This window comes from Aspergillus versicolor (genome assembly GCF_001890125.1).
Source record: "Aspergillus versicolor CBS 583.65 unplaced genomic scaffold ASPVEscaffold_3, whole genome shotgun sequence".
Taxonomy (NCBI): domain Eukaryota; kingdom Fungi; phylum Ascomycota; class Eurotiomycetes; order Eurotiales; family Aspergillaceae; genus Aspergillus; species Aspergillus versicolor.
In genome coordinates, this window is record NW_024467526.1 from 924,899 (window position 1) to 946,216 (window position 21,318).

General features: G+C 51.1%; 10 protein-coding genes across 10 annotated transcripts; 5 read left to right on the forward strand and 5 right to left on the reverse strand.

The window, feature by feature from the left end:
- Positions 1-216: 216 nt before the first annotated feature.
- Positions 217-1,570, forward strand: ASPVEDRAFT_39282 (putative Rho-like small GTPase). Its single transcript, XM_040811887.1, has 4 exons — positions 217-400; positions 496-730; positions 812-931; positions 990-1,570. Exons 1-4 carry the CDS (start codon positions 309-311, stop codon positions 1,149-1,151), a joined length of 609 nt encoding a protein of 202 aa, XP_040665667.1. The 5' UTR covers positions 217-308; the 3' UTR covers positions 1,152-1,570.
- A 3-nt stretch (positions 1,571-1,573) lies between these two features.
- Positions 1,574-2,791, reverse strand: rps0 (40S ribosomal protein uS2). The gene is made up of 2 exons (XM_040811889.1): positions 2,546-2,791; positions 1,574-2,466 (listed from the first exon to the last, which is right to left on the reverse strand). Exons 1-2 carry the CDS (start codon positions 2,713-2,715, stop codon positions 1,749-1,751), a joined length of 888 nt encoding a protein of 295 aa, XP_040665668.1. The 5' UTR covers positions 2,716-2,791; the 3' UTR covers positions 1,574-1,748.
- A 232-nt stretch (positions 2,792-3,023) lies between these two features.
- On the forward strand, positions 3,024-4,524 carry ASPVEDRAFT_188360 (mitochondrial 37S ribosomal protein uS15m). Its single transcript, XM_040809034.1, has 2 exons — positions 3,024-3,145; positions 3,207-4,524. The coding sequence occupies exons 1-2, from the start codon at positions 3,100-3,102 to the stop codon at positions 4,058-4,060; spliced, it is 900 nt and encodes a 299-aa protein (XP_040665669.1). The 5' UTR covers positions 3,024-3,099; the 3' UTR covers positions 4,061-4,524.
- Positions 4,525-5,341: 817 nt separating this feature from the next.
- ASPVEDRAFT_26669 (uncharacterized protein) lies at positions 5,342-8,149 on the forward strand (the record flags this gene model as incomplete). Its single annotated transcript, XM_040809934.1, has 3 exons — positions 5,342-6,629; positions 6,685-7,600; positions 7,654-8,149. 3 exons carry the CDS (start codon positions 5,342-5,344, stop codon positions 8,147-8,149), a joined length of 2,700 nt encoding a protein of 899 aa, XP_040665670.1.
- A 770-nt stretch (positions 8,150-8,919) lies between these two features.
- ASPVEDRAFT_26670 (uncharacterized protein) lies at positions 8,920-9,750 on the forward strand (the record flags this gene model as incomplete). The annotated part of the gene is made up of 1 exon (XM_040809935.1): positions 8,920-9,750. One exon carries the CDS (start codon positions 8,920-8,922, stop codon positions 9,748-9,750), a length of 831 nt encoding a protein of 276 aa, XP_040665671.1.
- Positions 9,751-9,868: 118 nt separating this feature from the next.
- On the reverse strand, positions 9,869-11,425 carry ASPVEDRAFT_128869 (transferase family protein; the record flags this gene model as incomplete). Its single annotated transcript, XM_040806588.1, has 1 exon — positions 9,869-11,425. The coding sequence occupies one exon, from the start codon at positions 11,423-11,425 to the stop codon at positions 9,869-9,871; it is 1,557 nt and encodes a 518-aa protein (XP_040665672.1).
- A 570-nt stretch (positions 11,426-11,995) lies between these two features.
- spb4 (ATP-dependent RNA helicase SPB4) lies at positions 11,996-14,033 on the reverse strand (the record flags this gene model as incomplete). The annotated part of the gene is made up of 3 exons (XM_040806362.1): positions 11,996-13,115; positions 13,169-13,681; positions 13,744-14,033. 3 exons carry the CDS (start codon positions 14,031-14,033, stop codon positions 11,996-11,998), a joined length of 1,923 nt encoding a protein of 640 aa, XP_040665673.1.
- A 195-nt stretch (positions 14,034-14,228) lies between these two features.
- ASPVEDRAFT_39287 (uncharacterized protein) lies at positions 14,229-16,062 on the forward strand. Its single transcript, XM_040811890.1, has one exon. It carries the CDS (start codon positions 14,613-14,615, stop codon positions 15,777-15,779), a length of 1,167 nt encoding a protein of 388 aa, XP_040665674.1. The 5' UTR covers positions 14,229-14,612; the 3' UTR covers positions 15,780-16,062.
- Positions 16,063-16,827: 765 nt separating this feature from the next.
- On the reverse strand, positions 16,828-18,444 carry ASPVEDRAFT_126432 (Sds3 domain-containing protein; the record flags this gene model as incomplete). Its single annotated transcript, XM_040806370.1, has 2 exons — positions 16,828-17,898; positions 18,007-18,444. 2 exons carry the CDS (start codon positions 18,442-18,444, stop codon positions 16,828-16,830), a joined length of 1,509 nt encoding a protein of 502 aa, XP_040665675.1.
- A 599-nt stretch (positions 18,445-19,043) lies between these two features.
- ASPVEDRAFT_39289 (uncharacterized protein) lies at positions 19,044-21,287 on the reverse strand. Its single transcript, XM_040811891.1, has 2 exons — positions 20,298-21,287; positions 19,044-20,233 (listed from the first exon to the last, which is right to left on the reverse strand). The coding sequence occupies exons 1-2, from the start codon at positions 21,031-21,033 to the stop codon at positions 19,167-19,169; spliced, it is 1,803 nt and encodes a 600-aa protein (XP_040665676.1). The 5' UTR covers positions 21,034-21,287; the 3' UTR covers positions 19,044-19,166.
- Between the last annotated feature and the right edge of the window lie 31 nt (positions 21,288-21,318).

The window sequence follows — 21,318 nt, forward strand, 5'->3', positions numbered from 1 at the left end:
TCCCTCATAAGCTGGCTTGTTGAGTCGAAATTAGTTCATTCACATGCTATTTAAAGATTTAGTAGAGCTTTTCATGATATATCATGATATTATACAAGCGCACCGCGAGTTGTACACAACATTTCGAGATGGATCTATGGTCCATACCAAACACAGTTAGCGTGGTCCTTATCAGCGACCTTAAGCCCGATAAAGTTCCACGGCAGCAACCACGACCGTTGTTCAACGTTAACTCTCATATTCTGTTGCAGCACTGCCTTTACCATATCAGGGTTTGAGGCTTGAGCTGCTTCACACTATAGCTCCTAATGGAAACACCGGGCGCCAGAGAAGCCATAGAGACACCGATCACAATCCTGCTACTCGGTGACGCAGGATGTGGGAAATCGACCTTTCTATCGTGCGTCTACCTTTTATGCTTCGTTCCTAGTCCAGATTAGGTTTTTAAATCTATTCCAGACTATAGACTGCGCAGGACTGATACCAGTATTTCAGGGGTTTAAAGTGCATTAGAGGCCAAAAGCCGGGAAGCAGCCTAAAGGAACCAATAGAGCTTCTCCATGATACCGACCAACCTTTCGTATATGAAATAAATTTCTCCAAAAAGTCATTTACACTTGAGATATATGACACGGAGAACCCTAATCAGCACTGGACTACGCTTCAACCGGATGTGGTGCTCTTGGCATTTGATATCTCGAATCGAAAGACTTTGGACGGTCTTAAGGGGGTGAGTTCTGACAGCTGTCTGGTTAACTGGCTACAACATAGGTAGAGTCAAGTGCCTAATGCGTTGTACCTGAACATTTAGTGGCGAAGCGATGTTATCCGTTACTTTCAGCAGGGAGAAGGCGAGCGAATTCCCGTCATGATGGTTGGTTTGAAGAGAGATCTGAGAAAGCCTGGTGAAGGTCTTATTTATCCTCAAGAAGTGAGTACTACTCAATACCGTTTATGCTCGCCGTACAAACTAATAAACCTCGCTGCAGACATACAGAATTGCACAAGAGCTGCGCTGTGATCGGTATGCAGAATGCTCCGCTGTTACTGGGGAGCTCATGACGCAGGCTTTTGAGGATTTAGCGAGGCTTGCGTACATGACTACTACGGCCGAAGGTGGCCAGACGAAAGGGGGCTGCGTTGTTATGTGAGGATCGGTGAAGCGAATTTCTTGTACACAAGTGTTTTGATACCCATTTTGACTACAAGTGGAGCAGGGATCTATAAATTTATCGAGTCGCAAAAAAAGGCCGTTCCGTTAAGCTCATACGCTTACTACGAATGGATCCATGGATATTGGGGGACGGAATGGTAGCTTGCATCACTTTCAATTACGAGTATAACATACAGGGAGAAACCAAGGTAACGATTAAGTCCACCTTGTGAAATTGACGGTACAGGGCTTTCCCCCAGAAGTTCATTGATAAAAGAACAACTGGATATCTTTCCCTCATAAGTGCCGATCAATCATTGACAAATAATTCCTCCCCGATGCACCATAAACAAGACGTAACGGCGGGCTGAAGGTATAAAAGATGATTCGTAGCAGCATACCATAAAAAAGTGGGTAGAGAAAAAAAAGGTTGAAGAAATTTGGCTTTCGTGAATTCTTTTCCCGTTTTTTCTTTTCGTCTTTTGAGATATTTGCGGAACAGGGGCTAGGATGACATGCCAGGGGATATATTTTTGGTCCTCCTTCTCTCCAGACATTCCTCCTAACATTTGCTCTCACTACCGGGTAAAAGTTTTTACCACTTGGCGGCAGCCTCGGGGTTCTGAGCCTCAGCCCAGGTCTCACCACCGGCGGGGGGGGCGGAGCTGGCAGCCCAGTCACCACCGTCAGCCTCCCAGCTGGTAGCACCGGTAGTGGCGAAAGTGGTGGGAGCAGCAGTAGCCTGAGCATCCCAGCTCTCACCAGCGAAGCCGGATTCGATGGCACCGGCACCGACTTCCTCGGCGCTGGCAACCTTGGCCTCCTCAGCAATCTCCTTGTTCTCCTCGGCCTCAGGGTCACGGTAGAAGTAGAGATCAACAACGACGTCCCAGTCGACCTCACGGTTGGCGAGAGTACCACGGAGACGGAGGACCTCACGGGCAAGGAGCCACCAGATCAGACCGATGGCGTGGCGACCCTTGTTGTTGGAGGGAATGGCAACATCGACGAAGTCGGTGGGGGAGTCAGTGTCGCAGAGAGCGATGACGGGGATGTTGACGTAGCTGGCCTCCTTGATGGCCTGAGCATCGGTGCGGGGGTCGGTGACGATGATGAGGCGGGGCTCCTTGAAAGAGCGGGTGATGTAGTTGGTGAAGTTACCGGGGGTGAAGCGACCGGCAATGGCGGTGGCACCGGTGTGAGAAGCGAACTTCAAGACAGCACGCTGACCGTAGGGACGAGCGGAGATCACACAGATGTCGGCCGGGTTGTCAATGGCAGCGATGATACGGGCAGCCAAGAGGATCTTCTCCCTATAATGTTTCGCGCACGAGTTAGACCCCGTTCAAAAAGCTCCGAAATATACCATTAAAGTCCTCCCAGTTAACGTACCAGGTCTTGCCAACGTTGATAACGTTGACACCGTCAGGGCGAGTCTTCCACAGGTAGGGTTCCATGTGAACCTGGAGGTTCTTGGATCCCAGGTGGCATTGAGCTGCGAGGAGCATCTCAATGTCCTGAGGAGTGGGGTTGAAGATTGGGGGAAGCTGAGAGGGAGCCATGATGGGCGATTGATAATGCAAAGGTCGGCGATTTGAATATATCAATCGTCTGGCGCTTGTCGCGATGTGAGGTCGAAGAGAGGACTGACGCGGAAGACAACTTTTGCTCCGCGGGAGATGTCGCACTGAATTTCGCTTCCTGTTTGTGAGTTTTAGGGCTAGGGTTGGCAAATCAGCATCGCCCCCGAACGAACCCGGTGGACTCGACCTTAGTCATCAAGATCTTCTCCAGAGACCCAAGTCACGTGTAACTACCATCCAAAACAGGAATAGCGTATTATCTCTCAGAGTTGAGATTTTGGTCCCAAGTCGAAAGCGCAGTGACACTGAGGGTTGGTGATTGCCTCTGCCACAACTCAAGAAGACTGTTGTGGCTTACGCAAAATGCCTCCACGAATCCCATTCCAGCCTTCACTCAAGGCTTTCAATGGTACGCTGCTCCTTTGCCGGTTATTGTATTGTTGCTTGTGCTAAAACTGCTCCCGATTCAGGCTCCTCATATGTTCAAAGCCCGCTTGCTAGACTCTCGCTGAACCCGAACAAAACATCCGTGAGAGCCGGCTCCGCTGAATCGAGGGAACGCAAACGACATGATCCGTTTTTAATGGCCCAGTCGCGTCAGCGTAAAGCTGCCAACCTATCCCGTCAACAAGCTCTTGCCGCGGAGCGCGATGGCTCTGTCGGCGACCCCGTCCACGGACAAACAACACCGTTTATCGAAGAGCTACAAGTCAAGCAATTTGGAAAACATGAACCGCATCCCAATCATTTCCTCACGCCGGAGGAGCTCAGCAAATCTCTTGAACATTCGAAGCGCTTGACCTCCCCCATCGAAAACCTGAATCGAGCAACAGCAGACCCGCAGCTGGAGAAAGAAGCCGCCGAAAGGCACCTCCAGGAACATCTGAACGCGCAGGAAGCAATCAATCGAATTGTGAATATCAGAAATGGAAATACTGCTGATCAAATGCGCCTCCGTATACAGAAATGCATTGAGACGTTTGGGCGACACAACACGGACAAGACGTTGCCTCCGAAGCCCGCCAGCGTGCCACCAGAGTCGGCTACCGTTCATTTGGAAAAGACTCCTCGTGCTGGCCCCGACACTGGCTCCCCGGAAGTCCAGGTCGCAATTCTCACCGCGAAGATTTTGAACCTGTCGAGGCATCTGGAAACCACTAGGAAGGATAAGCACAATAAGCGCAACCTGCGACTACTTGTTCACAAGAGACAGAAGCTGCTTCGATATTTGCGCAGGAAGGAAAGGGGAGGCCCTAGGTGGAAATACCTGATCGAGATGCTTGGGTTGTCGGAAGCTTCATGGAACGGCGAGATTAGCATGTAATTGATTCTGGCGTTTGTATACTAGCTTGTTTTTCCTTCCGAGTTTCTTCCCAACGAAGCGTTGGCCTGTACCTTTACGATATTCGATTATAGTGGCATGTCGGGTCGTTTGACGCTGCCCTCACATTTCTTTTTACTTGTATAGATACAACTTGCATTAACTGATGCCAGCCAAATAGGACACCCCTCAATTCCTCTTGTTATTCAATTATAGAATAGCAACTGTACCCGCTTGCTCTCGGTCAGAAAAACTACTTTAGTGAGCATGCTCGACAAGCTCTACCTTCGATAACCTCGAGAGTGTACTCCGTAAGCTCTGGCGATCTACTTAGCAACGAATATCAACGAGGATGACCAGCAAAAGCTCCTTCCAGTTGGCCACGCAGGCTCACCCTGTCAAGTATTGGCTAGATTTAAAGAAGTAATTGTGAGAAAATTTTGGATCGATGCCCAGCTGATAGGTATCATCACCTGCCTTACTGGTTGGTCCCCGCAGTGAGGATGATAAACTCTAGGTGTCGGCAATTGTTGATGTTCTGGTTAATAGGCGATCCTTCGACGCATTTCTACTGTTGACTAGGCTGTAGGTATCCATGACCTGCCATAGGTAGGTATGCCAGCGAATATCGGGGTCAAGAGCACACTGAGCCGCGAGTCGAGCATTCGGCCTGTCCCAGGATAGGGCCATGGTCCGATGCCGGAATCAACCTTGCCTAGTCAAGCCTTGGGCATTGGCCAAACGTTCGAACTTAATGCAAGGAATTCACCAACTCCCACCCAATCTAGTAAGAAGAGCTGCCATTCAGTGCGTGGCTGGCAGCAACCACTGCTTGACACGTTGTGGTACCGACCGCCTTCCAGGTTGGATTCTGCCCGAACGTCACTGCCCGCTCCTCGATTTTCCGGGACTGAAATCGAGCTCCTTCACTAACACAACACTTTTTATTCACTCAAAACAACCACAACACAAGGTAGGTGGATGTTGCTAACACTTCGGGACGCGCCGCCAAACTTGCAGCAACACAACCGTTGACGAGAGCGATTTCCCCTTCCCACTTCCTCACTTTCTCGTTTCCACCCTTTCCCTCCTACAATACGCTCCTCGTTCTCCAGGTTTCCAAACTGCGATTTCGTCTCGAAGTACGTCCTTTTCTCTTGATCGCTGAAATATCCAGTCCCAAAATTGGCCTGATATCTTCAAATCCAGTCCCCTCTTGACTTTCTCTCGCACGATTTCACATTGAAATCATTATCTTACAACACCAAAACACGCAGAGTCAAAATGCGTACTCGTTCTCAACCAGCTTCTCCTGGTGGTCTCGTTTCTCTTGATGATACGAAACATGCTACTCGACGGACGACAAGATCCGCTTCTCGGGGTGCCTCTCAAGAGCCCACTTCGCAGCAAGCCAGCACTCAGCAGCCCAGCGAGCCTGTAACAGAACAAACAACTCGCCCCAAGAGTCGACCACGCACAACAAAGAAGACTACGACCACCAAGAAAACCACATCTACTGCATCAAAAACTAAGCCGCAAACTCGCAAAGGCCCCAAGCGTGGGACGCGAAGCACTTCGCGCAGCACTAGTCAAGCTGCGACAGGAGAAGTGCAAGAGTCAATTGGCGAGAACTACATTGATAGCGTGGAAATGGATAATGAAAATGTTGCTGAAGCGGGCATCGATGGACATGAATCTGGTGCATCCACAGGTGCTGCCCTATTGGAACCTAAGAACACAGAGCGTGAGTACCAGCAATCTCATTTACCACCACAAATTCCACACCCCCCTTCTACAACCCCCTCTTCTTCTTCTTCTTCTTCTTCTTCTTCTTCTTCTTCTTCATCATCATCATCACCACGATATCTTTCATGTTGCAACGAGTCCTCAGAAAGAGTTGGCAGTACAACTACACTTTCACCACCCCTCGCAGTTCGAGAGGAGGGCCCCAAAAGATCATCAAAGAGCGGCAGCTCATCCAAGAGGGCACCACATGCTTCAAAGACTCCCCTAACCACAAAGAACCAGGACTTGCCACAAAAGACCAAAGTTAGAAAGAAGCTAACCGATGATAAAGTCAACAGGAAAAGGTCGCGTACCCAAACATCGCCTGATATGGACGCTGAAGACCCTGTCACCCCACATGCGAATAAACGCAGAAACCTAGGACCCCCTGGGAGCACGCCTTATGCTCGGCGTACGAATCGCCGAATATCAAGAGCCGTGCCATTAACTGACAGGCAGCGGCGCCGTACAGTAGAAAGTGAAGGTCGTATCCATAATACAATCTTCCGTCTTCCTGAGTATGTAGCTCAGACTGAAGCCGACCGTCGCGCTTCCGAAACCTCTGCATCACCCGCTCCACCATCCGAACCTATACAGACCAGTCTCGATCTATCTTCTGAACAGGACCAGGCGGCTGCTGTGGAAGAAGAACCCACTGTCGCCCAGGTGCCGACCACCCCAGAAACCCCTCGACGCAGCTGGCGTGGACTATTCGGCTCTGTGCCACGCAGCTTTAGCCGACTACTACCCAGATTCGGGCGTGGCCGTGCGAGCTCGGAAGCTCCAGGTATGTCTAGTACCCGAAACTTCCTCATTAGTATTTTGGTGCTCATTAAATGTAGTTACCCAGCAACCTGCATCCGAGCGCATTCAACGTACTCGGCCAGTTGAAGCGTCCCCAGCTGCCGCTCCGGAGGTGGAATCGCAGCCTCGCCGCCGTTCGAGCGAAGAACCACCTGCAAAACGCCCCCGTAACCTATCGTACTCACTTTTCCCGGCTCCAATAGATCGCAATCTTTACCTTGGGGATATTCCAGCCAAGTCTAACGCAACCGCTACCGCTGCCGCCGAGCCTGCCGCCGGGCCGACACCTGAGCCTATATCTGAGCCGACACCTGCTCTTCAACCTGCCCAGCAAGATATGCCCCAGAAAACAGAGACTCAGCTTTCTACCACATCCACCGAAAGAGGCCGCGAGAGCACCAAAAACACTGCAACTGAAACACCAAAGAAGAAGCGCAAGCGCTCTCCATCGCCAGATGTCATCCCCAACCCTGTGGGGTGTAGTTATGGAATGGATCTAGATTACTTCTGCTACAGCTCTGGGAGCGATGATGAGGCGGAACCTGCTGTTCCACAAACCGAACCTAGAAAAGCCGATACTCTGGGTAAGACCGCTCTTCGAAACCTCGCTCAGACAGAGAGACCAGCGTCAAAGAAGGTGCGCTTTGATGCGAGCCCTGAAGACACACCTTCGAAGCGTCGCGCTCGTGCCACCGACCCTTATAACGGAACGCACTTTATTGGAATGGGTGGACCCCAGGCATCTTCTGCACCTACTACACCGACACCTGAATCTCGCTTAACCGACCCCCGACAACGGCCTGGTTTTATCCCTAATAGATCGGGAACCTTTGAACTTGATTATGATGCCTTCTCGGATGATTCGGACTCCAGTGGTTCTGAGTCTCCTAGTGTTCCTGCTCCCGCCGCCGATACCACGCCTCCCATTTCCACACAACCTGATATCCCTCAAAAGTATAGTTCTGTGCTCAAACAGCCGAGAAATAAGTTTCTAACTGACTATCTAGTACCCAACCATCTTCTCCCCGCGCTTCCCCGCACCCTGCCGCACGTCCTGCACAGGTACTCTCGACACCTGCAAAAGTCAACCCCGCCCTGGACAAGGCCCGTTCTGAGGCCGAGAGATACAAGCCAAAGACGCCTAGTGGACTTCGTACTGCTAGCCGTTATTCAAGCCCTCTAACTGCTCCCACACCTGATCTTACCCCGAGACAGCCCGCAGAGAGACAGCCCGCAGAGAGACAGCCCGCAGAGAAGAGCACTGAGAAATTCGGCGATGACCAATTCGCAAAGGATGCTCAGTGGCTGTATGAAAATTGCCCCTCCGGTGACCTTCGTCAGCTTGTTTGGCCCGAAAGGCAAGCCTTCGGTGAGGGTCTAAATGTCAGCGCCGACTCCCTTCGCATTTTGGATGAAATATGGGATCCGGCTGAGGTTGACAACGCATATACCGTATTCCAACGTGAATATGCTGATTTCCAGAAGACGAATGCTATTGCATAGGGGGTTCCTGTTATTAGCGTCGTCGTCGTTCACAATCCATTGCCTGCTGTAACTCGTCGTTTAGGATTTACTTTTCCTGGCTGCATATGTGGCGCCATTTATTGACCGGGAGGAAACCGCGTTGCACTTTTGTTTGCCTCATTTATTGTGTTTATTAGGATTCGGCGTCTGTCATTTTAGTGCAGTACCTGTGCTCAATGGTCTTGCCGCCATGATGAAACTGGCTGGCTTCATGTTTTGAGTTTGCTTTTTTAGTTGTTTTGTTATTGGATGGTCTTAGGGTTTGTTTCTTCGTGCTTTTATTGTTCTTTCAGGTTTTGCTATGGCATGTTGGGATGGGGATTGCATCTAGCGCTCAATATCATCTCTGGATTCTTCCAATTCGACCAGACTTTGCATAGATAATGTTTCATGACAGCTTCGCAAGGTAGACTTGCCGTTGAAGCTGGGTGGGTGAGTACAGAAGCCGGATAGCGACAGGCAGATGCACCGTCTGCCTCATGAGTGTTTGTCTCAGTCGTTTGGTTTTGCTTCTGGATAGTTGTTTTAGAGACAGACGCAGTCTAGACACCAGAGGTCTCAGCCATGCCAACAAAGAATGCAAACCATGAACGCATCCTCCTGTCTCAGGAAAATTATAAAGAAGAGCTATGTAGCGCGCTGGCCTAAGAATTCTCATCCGCAGGCTTACATTCGACATTATAGGCGTCTACCTGAGTATTTCTTCTACCATATCCAAAACCCGAGGACACAGCACGAGCCATACAAGAATGTGCTTCTACCAACCAAACCCCGTGGGCTGCAGATGCACCTTCTTCCAGCTCGTCCAACCCTGCGCATTCGCAAGGCTCCTTCCACCACCCAATCCAGCACAAAACGCCAACCCGCTCATCGTCCCCTGCAGTACAAAATACATGGCACAGGGTGTCGGCGTACGCATTTGCACCCACTGTCAGGCTTGGTATGGAGGTATGCCGGCACCGACGGTGGAGCCGATGAGCAACGGCATGGGAACGCGGATACACGATCCAGATCCGGAGAGGGATACGATGTATAGGAACCCGATGTTTGAGTGGATGGGGAGGTACGACCGTGGGTATGAGAGCAAGAATACAAATTCTGGCCCTAATGGGATGGGGAATGGGACTGTCTCTGTCATGGAGCCGGTAGAGGGACAGATACTCTCGTCAGGTTTACCATTGCCCGACCCGTCGTCGGTGGATACGTCTTTTCTGGGTTCTTCACGAATGTCTGCGACTGAAGATACAGAGGGACAGGCAATTTTTGGCGAGAGCAGCGAGTGGTTTGGAATTGGGGGGAGTTCTTTGGCAACGGGGGATCAGAAGCAGGGAGAAGATCAAGCACCGAGGTACACTCCTGCCATTGGGGATGGGGTCAGGGTTGACTTGGCTGCCGCTGAGGAACGGACAGAGGTTACGTCTGAGGAGAGAACAGACACGGAGGCTGCGTTAGAAGAAGAAAGTGAGGAAACTAATGCGGGTGGGAAGGAAGAGGACGACGCAGAAGCCGAGCCACTGAGATTGCCCATTATTCAGAGGGGGAACAACGAGGATAATGTAAAGACAAGAGATGTTCTTTAACAATACGCTGGGACAGCGTTGGTATGGTGATTTTATTTACATTGAAGGCTGGAGTTCCATTGGCGTTTTACAGATCTGGGTTATTTTTGGGTTGCTGAGGATAGAATAGAACGAGTTCCTATAAATGAAGGTCGGCTTTCAATCTCTCCATTGCATCAGTGCCAAGAGACACCATAACATCCACGCCGTCATCATACCAATGTTGCCGCTTGCCCTCCGGTCTACCCTCCATCAAACAAAGTATCCCATCGTACACCGGCATGTACGGTTCAACAAATCTTGGTTTCCCCCGTCCCCCTCCAAAGTCAGCCTCATACAAATGTAGATGCGCCCAGCTTGTGAATATCGTATGCCGTGCACCTAAATACGCCGCCCAGAATCTCTGTGGAGCGCATTCGAAGCAAAGGTCATGGAGCTGTGCTTTCAACGCTACCTCCGTGTACAATGATAAGTTCTCATGGATCTTGTCCGCAACATCACGGACTGCAAGCCCGCAAGCATCCTTCCCCGTCATCGACACCGACGTAAGGAGTATCGGGCTTCCTAAGAATGAACATGGTAAACCCAGGCGTCTCCTCAGTCCAAAGGAGATGTGCAAGGAAACGTCCCGTTCATCGGCGCCCCAGCCGCGAGCACGATTGATCGCGCTCCAGAGGTGAGCAACAATCGCCTCGTGACGACTGGCACCAGGTCCCGCAAGTTCCGATATTCTTTCAATCTGAGCGGCAGAGAGGTGAATTGTCGCGTGGGAGACTGGCGCTAAGGTGTCCCAGTCTGCTGTTGGCATTGGTGTTCCTGGGGTTTTGACCATGGAGCGCGCAAGGCCCTGTGGAAGATTTTGATCGGGATCACCACTATGTGCCGGCCAGAACCAGTCATATCGTGAAGACGGAAGGGAGCGTGCTTTTGCGAGGAGTGTTTCATCTGGCGAATCAGCGTCGACGTCTCCCGCTGCGCGGGCATCCAGAAGCTGAGGGTCAAATGTTGGCGGCTCTAAATTAAAGGAGGGATCTGAGGGTGGTGGCATAGTTGTGACCTGGTCGCAGAAGAGAAGACTGTGTTCGTAAGACCAGCGATGCATAAAGACAGCTAGGGTTTGCGCGTCGGCCAACGGATGTGATATTTTAACGCCGATGCTGACACCGCCGCAAGCAAACTCTGTAATTCGTATCGATACAGGAGACTTTGGCGTTGGGTCACCTTGCACTGTGAGAGACCTCTTGGATAGATCTGGGAGAAAGGCCTTTGCAGAGCAGGACAAGTTCCATGGCTGAAAGTTGCCGGATTTGCGCTGCGCAGGACTAGGAGCCACTTCATTCAAGGAAACAACACAACGAGCGATGCTGAACTCAACACCAGGATCTGCGGCTGCACCGAAGGTGACTTGGAGTCTCCCAAAACGCTGTGTATGGTTACCCCCAAGAACATTCTCGACCTTGCTCAATTCACCGGCGAAATGGGGAAAAAAAGACAGAGTTACTCGAAGGGACTCCTGCAGGGTTGAGGGCCAGTTCAAATGTACACTGTCTTCGATCGGCGCATCGAAGAACCAGACGGCGGTGGTTGGCGCATAGTTGGTGACAACCGCATCGAGAATTGAAAGAGGCACGGTAGTTTTGCTCTGTTTTTGCGTGGGAAAGATGGCGGAGCTCTCAACGAGCTCTATCTTAAGCATCTTGCAGCCGTAGGGTGGTGTTTATCTCTGGCAATGGCATGATTGAGAGGCGTCTGCTGTCCAGCTTATTTATATGTCGGAATCCGCATTGCCACATACTCGAAGTCGATGGTGCGCGAGGTGGAAGGAGCAAATATTGGGCAGGTGCTTAGCACCCCGAGCTGGGATAGTTGCCTCGTGGTTGACCGCAAACGGCACTGGAATCACTATGAGTCACTATTATTGACAGAACAAACGATAAAATGAGCCCGTGTTCCTTGTACTGTTGACCTGCGATACCATGCAATTGGCCAACGATGATATTTCGATGTCGGTGACAGTCATCGTCGAGGTAGTACGTACAGGTACAGGGATGAGTGGACTACTGGGCACTGGTAGTGAGGCAGCCTCGCCACTTAGGGCATGATCGATATGATATGTATATATTTTGGCCTTGTGGGGCTGAGCTCCTGGGAGTTCCGTAGTAACGCAGACCGGTTTTTGAATAGCTCTATAGGACATGCAGATGCTGGGTATATAGGTAGGTGGTATATTGAGTGTGAACACTTCCGTCTCAATTAATTGTAAAGCTCAGTCGAAGCCTTCGAATTCTTCATCTCCTTCGGTGTTTGCATCTTTGTTGGCTTTTGCAGCGGCGCGCTTGAGTTGCCACTGTTCTTCGTTCTTTGCCTTGATCTGCTCCACCATCTGTTCCGTTTCCTTTGCCTTCTTCTTCTCTTCCTCAGTCATTTTCTCCCATCGTTTCTTCTCTTGACGGACTTGCTTTTGGTCTCGTCGCTTTGCTTTCTTGTTTTTGTTCTCGACGTTGTTGCTCCACGACACGCTGTCATTTGGACGTTTCTTGTTTGTTGGTTGTTGTTGAGGGTCATTCTGTGCCGTCTCCTGGAGTACTTCAAGACGGCGCTTCTCCCGTTGCTTATCCTTATAAGTATACGTATCCCAATCCATGTCTACCCCTAGCGAGCGGTCTCCTGAGAAATTCCTCAGCTCGGGCATCTTTGGTAGTTTCAGCAGACCCCAAGCTTTCCCCAGGCCCTCCCAATCCAAGTCCGCGACACGGAAGATGCTGCTTGCTTGATGTTTACTGTAGCTCCTCAGCCAACTAACAAAAGCCTTTTGTCCTCGGTCATGAACCGCACGGTCTGCCCGTGCTGCCCTCCGCGCAACCTCTGTGGCTACCTCGGCATCGGTGTCCGAAAAATCAATGGGTTGAGGGAACGGAGCGACTGGAGTCTTTCGTATTTCTAGGAAGGAAACATAATCCTCTTCCCTACCCGGATGCAGTAAGACCACACTAAGACCCCTACGACCAGCCCTACCAGCACGACCACAACGATGGATGAAGGTCTTCGGATCTGAAGGAGGGTCGATTTGGACGACGAGATCAACTGATGGAATATCTAGTCCGCGTGAAGCAACATCCGTAGTGAGTAGGATAGCTGGAGTATGGGCATTTACAAAACGGTTGAAATTCTTTTGGCGCACGTTTGCCTGGTGTTTGCCGTGCAGTGGTACGAGTTGGAAATCGTCACCCAGTATCAATGGAAGAATTGTGGAGAGATAGTCGACACCGGAGCATGTTGACACGAAGAATATTGATTTTGACGGAGTCGGTTGCACGGAGTTTAAGATGTGCTTCAGGGAGGAGAACTTATGAATTGGGGGAACGGTCAAATAAGTCATCTGAAGACTGCGTCGCGAATTAGAATATGATATTGAGTGGGTGAAAGAAAGAATGCTTACCTGGCCGGGGTACGCTTATCATCGATTCCGGATCCACCTTTGACCTTGACTACGACCTTGACGGGGTTGCGCAGCCCTACACGGACGATCTGATCGACAGCCTCGCTCACACTAGCACTGAATAGCCCTGTTCTCCGTTGCTTTGGAAGTCTGCGCAGAATGTTTTGTAGAGTCTCCTTAAATCCGAGATCTAACAGCCGGTCTGCCTCGTCCAAGACGAGCATCTCGAAGGACGATTGCGGGCAGTGTACGTGGGGGGATGAGAGTAACTCCAAAAGTCGGCCAGGAGTAGCCACCAAAAGATTGGGAGAATGTTTCAAGAAACTGCTAAGATCCTCCGCAGGAGTGGTTGAGCCCCCAAGGAGGAGCTGTGGAACAACCTTGAGTGTCGACGAAGAGTATTTCGTACGCGGAGTGTCTTCGTCGGTTTCGGAGGGCTTGATTGCAGAAGCTGATGGTGGATGAAATGCAAGTAACGATAACAGCACGTTGTATATTTGCGACGCAAGTTCTCTGGCGGTGGGTTAGCAAACACACTTATCGCCCATTCATTGATCAGCGGGGCCAAGAATTACCGGGTTGGGGAAACGATGATGGCGCCGACATGATGTTTTTTGATGGGCTCTTCGAGGCGCAACAGCTTCTCCACAACTGGAATCAGAAAAGAAAGTGTCTTTCCACTACCAGTAACAGCCTCGACAACGACATCTTTGTGAGCCATAAAGAGGGGAATGGCAGATGCTTGAACCGGGGTCATTCGAGTGAATCCCATTGAAGAGACAGCGTCAAGCACCCATCCTGACAGCGGCGGATTCACAGCATCCCATGACCGGGATGAAGTGCCCGACGGAGGTGTAGGGGCCATTGTAAATCGCTTCGTTTCTCCTTTTGCTCTCTTTTCGCTCTGCTTTTGTCAACGGGAAGCCGAGCGGAATTTTTTCCTTATCGAAGGGCATCCCGATTAGATAGCGAGGCGGTGAATTTCTGCCGTCGGCGTCCTCTTTTTTTTTTTAAACATTTGCACGTGATGCACGACCGGCTTTGGCGGAAAGCAGCAAGTTGGAAGCGCTTTCGATAGACCGAGTTTGTGGTCAGCAGAGAGCAGATCGTCATTCGCCCTGGTACACCTAAACAACCGACCCAATTGGAGAGAATATTCCCGACGCCAGCACTCTATTTGCCCAGTTCGTGTGCGGTCTGACAGCAATGCGCGACGCTGTCTCTGCCTTGGTACTCTAGTCAACCTAGCGAATCTTACGCTCAGCCACCAGTCCCACGTTTTCTCTCCTTTAAAGGACACTTGCCCACCATTCCGTCCTCCGAGGCAAGCGATTTTCTCTCCCCCTGTGCTGTGGCCTCCAGTGTCTGTTGTGCCCCCAGACGCCCACTTTCCGGCCTGAGCATCGCTGCGGTACTTCCGCCCTTCTCCGTCAGAGCGGCCGAGATGTCGTCGGCGCGAAATCCAGGAGCTGTCCCTGCGACACCAAGGGTCATCTCTCCTTCGCCGACCCCATCAGAAGGCGGAGCCTCATCAAGATCGCGGGACGATTATTCGGCGCCTACAACACGTTCGGCAGCCCGACGGCGGCAGCGCCTTGACGAGGTTACAGAAGAAAGCCAGGATGTGACGACAGATTCTTCCCCTACGCAATCGCGTCGACGCAAATCTAGATCCAAGGCCTCTAAACCCGAAGAACCCGAAGCGTTGATAGCGAGAACGAATGGCCACGCGCCACAGACCAACGGCTACCTCTTCCCGTTGTCGAAAGCTGACGGCACCCGGCTTGTCGACAGTATCTCGCGATCACCTTCCCCACTCGGCCTAATTCCTCTACACACACGCTATCGCAACTTTATCCACCGCCACGAGATCCCGCGAAAACTACTTCACGTCTCAATCGGATTCCTAACGCTTCACCTGTATAGCCGTGGTATCCAAACACACCAGATCACCCCATGGCTCTTTTCAACCCTCGTCCCAATTGCCGCTACAGATATACTGCGTCACCGGTCTGAGAAGATCAACAAGATCTACATCCGATGCGTGGGGGCACTCATGCGCGAAACCGAGGTCTCTGGCTACAACGGCGTGATCTGGTACCTGGTTGGCGCATATACAGTCCTTCGCTTCTTCCCCAAGGACATTGGGGTTATGGGTGTCCTTCTCCTCTCCTGGTGCGACACTGCCGCCTCCACCTTTGGCCGACTCTACGGCCGTTACACCTACAGCCTGCGTAAGGGAAAGAGTCTTGCGGGTACTCTTGCCGCCTGGGCTGTCGGCGTTGTCACCGCGGCCGCCTTCTGGGGCTGGTTCGTTCCATACGTCGGAACCTTCCCCAACGACCCCGAAGGCGCCTTTCTATACACAGGCCGTATCAACCTCATACCGGACCCAGTGAAGCACCTAATCGGTTGGTCGGTAACATCAGCGTCCGATGCCGAGAGCGGCACGGTTATCACCGGCTCGTTAGCACTTGGTGTCATGAGTGTCGTTTCCGGCATCGTCGCTGCAGGCTCCGAATTCATTGATCTTTTCGGTTGGGATGACAATCTCACCATCCCCGTATTGAGCGGCATTGGACTATGGGGCTTCTTGAAGGTTTTTGGGTGATTCAAATTGTACCGAGTATTATTAGATAGACTTTCCCCACCACTATGTTATACGGCGATTCCTCTTTACTTACACCACCTTCCCACTTACTCTCTCTCTACCCCCTCTCCATTTATTTCCCCTGTCCAATAACCCATGTCAGCCTATGATTATACTTGCATGCATGCACACACATATACTTATGCCTATACCACCTATACTAATATCACTACTCAACTCTTAACTGGCCCCGACCTTTACTCAGCCATAGTCTCAATAAAGATATCACGAATAGAAAACTGGGCATGATAAGCGCTACAGTGTAACTACCAAGCTGCCTCTGCCAAATGCATTCAGATCTCTCGTGGTTCGGTTCTTGGATAGGTACCACGAGTTTAACCCTAAATTAGGTTTCTCATAGTACATGAGCGACAAACTAATGTTAAACCAACCGCTCAATGCCACTCATCCATGGATAGAGACAATAAGCATGGCAACTTAGATTACACACGTGGCGGCGGCTGCGCCGGGTCTACCAGCGAGCCGTATCTTCCAAGGTTGAAATAAGGAAAGCCATGACAAAAGAAATTCAAAAATGGCATTTCTAGTAAACCAGAGGGCAAAGGAATGTACATTACTATCAATGCCGAACTGATCTGCTCTAAGGGATACTGGTTATGCGAAGAAAACAGGTGAGTGAGTACGTGCAAGTCAAGTCAGGTCAAGCCAAGTACTCGGAGCCCCGGAACGTGGTATCCAATGCAATAATACAACGGATATGACGAACCTTCGCCATTCCACTTGCGTAGATTTAATCCGTAAAGCATGAACAAGGGGATGGGACAGAAAAGTGAGATAAAAAACAATATACCACGGAAAGAAAAGAAAGCAAAAAAAAATGAGAGAAGGGGTGTGAAAAAAGTAAATGCCAGAATATAAGTAAACTCAGTAGTCACGCCAATTCGACCTAAACGCCCAGCGGTAATATGTCCCTTCCGGCCCGCTATTTATTATGTGTATCTGTACCAAGTAACGCCATAAGAAGCGATTGCAGTAACCGCGGATATATTCATCCTGTCCTCACCTTCTTGGCGCGCTCGTTGCTCTCCCCGTCTTTTCGAAGGGGGTATAGATGCATACCCACCTCCGTTGGGAAGTCGGGATGGAGAAGGTTGAACCGGTTTGGGTTGGTTGGGATTCCATCGATTTCTGGCGGAGCTTGCTCAACTAGAAGATGAATGAGGTTCTTATCGACATGCCCCAAATGCTTGTTCTGCATTTTATCCATACGGATCCAATCGTCGTCCACTTCCTCGTTCATTAGCGGAGGCAGTGGAGGGGCACCGCTGTTGCTAGGCCGAGCGTGGTAGTTGGCTAGGATATTATACGGGAGATTCGGACGGACAGCAGGCTTATCGGACAGCTCGGCCAACGGGTTGAGAGCGTGGTTGCCATGCGTCCGGGTCGAACGTGTAGCATGGAAATTCTGGCTCGCAGTTCGCGCCATGTCGGTGGCGGGAGTGCCGTTGTCCTCGGCACCGGTGCCGTCCATGCCGGATGCCTCGTCTGCATCCGTATTGTTCCCATTAGTTGCCGCACCGGAGGGTTGGTCGGGACGTTTGGACGTAGAAAAGAAATGGACTGTGGCAATGTGGGCCTGGTTCGCATGTGCACTGAGTTCCTTTTCTGTAAAGAGAGACTGAATAGAGTATGTCGGCGCAAGTTGTTGCTGGGCTACTTGGGCTTTTGCCCGCTCCGCCGGGGTCTCACGGACTGGTGACCCGACATCTTCCTCTGGAGCCTTTCTCTTTCTCTTATTGAGATGATCCGACATGATCCCGTTGCCTAACTCGTCGAGATCCACACGATGGCGAGTATGTCTAGTTTTGCGGTTCCCGTGTATTCCACCAGGGCTGGCAGGATTGGTGATGCTGAATTGACTAGGGTGGAGAAGGAGGGAATTTGTGTCCGCGATGTCAAGATGCTCTTTTTCTCTCATGAGGCGAGCTCGCTTGCCTGAGAGTGTTTGCACAAGACGCTCGCGGAGGGTTGACGAGAGGTTTTCGTATTCTTCTTCTGCAAAATGCGCGCGAAACGCATATTCTCGCTGGAATCTTTCCAGATTATTATTATGGCGGTGCTATATCCAAGATTTCAATCAGCGCTCGACTTCACCAGATAACACATCCGGGGGCGAAGGGAGTAAAAAAAAAATAAAAGAAAAAGAAAAAGAAGAAAAAAGACTTACCACCAACATAGCGAGATCTGCATCTCGGTCTGCTTTGACCTGGTTGACCTCTTGAACGAAGCGAGCATACCACATGCCCGCTAAGCTAGCCATCTCTTTCGCGAATTTGCCGCCTCCAACCGTGTTCTCAATCAGATGGGCAATTTCATCCGCCGAGTCGGGGAGAGGGCCCGGATTGTAAGGATCAGCATTGTTGATAAGGGTCATATCGCACTGAAGAGCGTGCAATTGTTGGCGAAACTGAGTATCACGGTTCTGGCTGAATGAGGCCGTAAGATCGTGGAGGCGCTCTTGTAGCGCGCTGCGTCGCTTGTCCCGCTTTGAGAGCGGCATGCTGGTTGGAGGACTGGTCGACCGGCCTCTCGAGTGCAAGCCATTTGACATCATGGGGCCGCTGCCTCCAGTGCCAGGAGAAGGGGGAGCAGGGGAGTAGGCCATAATCTGATCGAGCAGGCTGGTTGCTGAGTAGAAGTGTCGTCACGCGGGAGGAGGATCTGTAGTCAAGGCGCTTTCTGTGAAAGGGCAGGGGGGTAAAGACGTTGTCCGAAGAATAGTGCTACAGCATGGAAAAGAGACAGCTGCACATCATACTTGGCCAAAAAATGCAGGTAGGAGGAGTATACATGGAGGCACTGAGACACAAGAGGAGGGAAACCGAGAGGAACGTCGAACTTGAACAACCATCGGATGGGGCAGAAAGGCCGGGCGGGAGGCCTATCTACTGGAATAGGACTAGCGCTCATCTCTCATTTGCACTCACCGCCCATGTGACGAGCACCAGAGCTGGAACATGCAATGGAAAATGCTACGAGACCAAGGTTTATCAGGAGAAATATAAGGTAAATTTCAGTTGTTTCATAATGGTGTACATAGATAATGTCTATCCAAACTAGCTATTCATAGTCATCTCATTTCAAGCCAGTGCATAATGATAAGCCAAAGCGCCAAAACAAGACGTAGCGATAGGGTATTATTCGTGTCCAATGCATCTCGGGAATCCACATTCCCGATGTATCCCATCCTAACACCAAAAAACGCCATACCATGAAGATCCCTTTTGTATCGCCAAAAAAAAAATTAATCACTTCTCAAAAACAAATAAGCCATGTTGCATGGCTAAGCGGCTGAGGCCGCATTGTCGGCACCGATTTGCAGATTGCTTAGTGAGATCGGCGAATCACGAAGATGCCGAGTTCAACTCCATCTCGAGGCTCCATCTCATATGGCCGCCTTCGAATACCATCGATAATCTCGCTGAGCAGCATAGCAGACGTCACTTCTTTATTCTCCATGCGATGATAGCCGGAAGTGTTTAGTGACGGCTTCGACCCTGGAAGACGACGGCTGTTCTGCCAATAGAGGCTGATCACTTCCTTCATTCGAGCCTTATCTTGGTGGATATACCATTCGGACCAAAGTTTTCGGTCAAGTCGGACACTACCTTTGCGGGCATCCACGATGTTGAACCGAGAGGAGGATGAGCTCATTGAGTCACAAAGATGGTCGAGATTTTCCCGCATGGTATCGAAATCGTCCATGTGAGCGACGGCGGAAACTTTGCCTAGGTAGCGACCGATCTCTGCTGACAATTCGTTCACAACGACGAGTTGTCGCAGTAAGGGGTCGAGGATGGGTCCTAGATATTGTGACTTGAAAGTTGATGCACCTCGTCTGGTGGGATAGATGAAGAGCATCGAACCACCGTCAGGAGAAAGCTCACTTAACCGATCGACAAGAAAAGACGGCCGGTGAGAAGAAAAGAGGTCTTTGTATTCTTGAGTTGAGGAGGGGGGCAGGTAGCGTTCGAGAACTGAGATATGGACGCTGAAGGGGGGGACAATCGGCATTGGGAAGTGCGGTGACTTGGCTTGAATTGGGCCTCGAAAGTCGTGGTACGCCGAGACCACGGCTGCGCTGGAAAATACTGCAGTCTGTCTAAAATAGTCGTCGGATGGGGCCAAGGAGTGAGGTGTGCTGGGAGGAGAATGAGGGAGATTCGAAAGGCTGAACTGTTCCGGAACAGCATGGGTGACGTTGATATATGGAGATTGCCCGTGCTGTAAGCGGTGCTGAACTGCCTGCACAATCGAACAGAAAATACTCTCGTTGATCTCGGGACTCGCAGGTTTATCGGTGGGGCAATCCGTGGAAGGGCATGGATATGGAAGCATTTGGTAAACAATTTTCGTGGCTTCACCTCGGGCATTTGAAAACGGCAACGATGACACTAGGAAAACATGTTAATTTTTGGCTCATTTGCTGGAAGATCACGCAGTTGAACGGAAACTTACAAGTTGCTTGCACACTGTTCTCTAGCCATGAGCTGGGGTCGCAGTCCATGTCGCCACTAGACGACTGTGGACTTCCGCCGGAGCTTGAGGGTGATATGTTATCTGACGGACTGCCCAATGTATCCGAATGCATTGTACCAGAAGTGGTGTCCATGTTGGGACCTTCATCCATGGGCATTAACCCCGGGTCCCGGTTGATGTGCGATTCAAACAGCAGCATATTGTTCCGAGGGCTCCACGCAATATGATCGTCGTCTTCGGGTGGTGTTGGTGGTAAGGTTGCGGGATAATCGTCCCTGTCTGTGGATTCCCACGCCCGCGGGGAGGACTGGGTGGTTCGAGCCGCCAGCGAACTCGAAGCGGTAGAAATCCGGAGACGTGAGTCGAGGGAGTGTGTGCGGAAGTCGGCGGAGCGGTTATAGGATTTTGTGACGGAACCGGGGGTATCGACAGTGGGAGGATGGAAAGAGGCGCTGCTGCGAGACAGGAAGCGAGAGACAGAGGATGGCTTGGTTAGAAGCGAGCCCTGCGAAGCCCGACGCTTGAGTCGACCCGAGCCTGGGCTCTGGGACAAAGATACTGGAGTGCGTGGACGTTGAGAGTTTGAATGTGAAGGTGATAGAGGTTGACGCTGTTGGGTATGATGTTGACTGGACGGTGTCACGATGCCTTGACGCGATGTACCGGCTTCTGCGGATGCATCTGATGGAGGATCTGAGGAAAGCGGCGAACGCATGACAGGAGTACTATTTCGCACTGTTGAGGCAGACAGGCAAGGTCCATGACACTGTGGAGAATACATCCAGGGTGCGTCGGATTCAACGGGCGACGAGCAGGCAACCGACAGTTGTAAGATGGTACCCGAGACGCGGAAGAGCGATGAAATCAGTCCGTCGGTCGCTGGTGGAGTTTATTTCGAGGATGGTGGGCGCAAAACACGATGCAGAAAGCGAGACGTGCGTTTTATTCTAAGACGAAGAGGACGGGGGGAGAGAGAGAGGGAGGGAGAGACGAGAGACGA

Excerpts from the sequence above, each read along its gene's own strand:
- ASPVEDRAFT_188360 (XM_040809034.1), top strand. The coding sequence starts at position 3,100 with ATGCCTCCACGAATCCCATTCCAGCCTTCACTCAAGGCTTTCAATG. Across the intron at positions 3,146-3,206 it reads TTCACTCAAGGCTTTCAATG|GCTCCTCATATGTTCAAAGC; the intron begins GTACGCTGCTCC and ends CTCCCGATTCAG.
- ASPVEDRAFT_39282 (XM_040811887.1), top strand. The coding sequence starts at position 309 with ATGGAAACACCGGGCGCCAGAGAAGCCATAGAGACACCGATCACAATC. Across the intron at positions 401-495 it reads GGGAAATCGACCTTTCTATC|GGGTTTAAAGTGCATTAGAG; the intron begins GTGCGTCTACCT and ends CCAGTATTTCAG. Across the intron at positions 731-811 it reads CTTTGGACGGTCTTAAGGGG|TGGCGAAGCGATGTTATCCG; the intron begins GTGAGTTCTGAC and ends CTGAACATTTAG.
- rps0 (XM_040811889.1), bottom strand. The coding sequence starts at position 2,715 with ATGGCTCCCTCTCAGCTTCCCCCAATCTTCAACCCCACTCCTCAGGAC. Across the intron at positions 2,467-2,545 it reads ATCAACGTTGGCAAGACCTG|GGAGAAGATCCTCTTGGCTG; the intron begins GTACGTTAACTG and ends GAAACATTATAG.
- ASPVEDRAFT_39289 (XM_040811891.1), bottom strand. The coding sequence starts at position 21,033 with ATGCGTTCGCCGCTTTCCTCAGATCCTCCATCAGATGCATCCGCAGAA. Across the intron at positions 20,234-20,297 it reads GAACAGTGTGCAAGCAACTT|TGTCATCGTTGCCGTTTTCA; the intron begins GTAAGTTTCCGT and ends ATGTTTTCCTAG.
- ASPVEDRAFT_39287 (XM_040811890.1), top strand. The coding sequence starts at position 14,613 with ATGTCGTCGGCGCGAAATCCAGGAGCTGTCCCTGCGACACCAAGGGTC.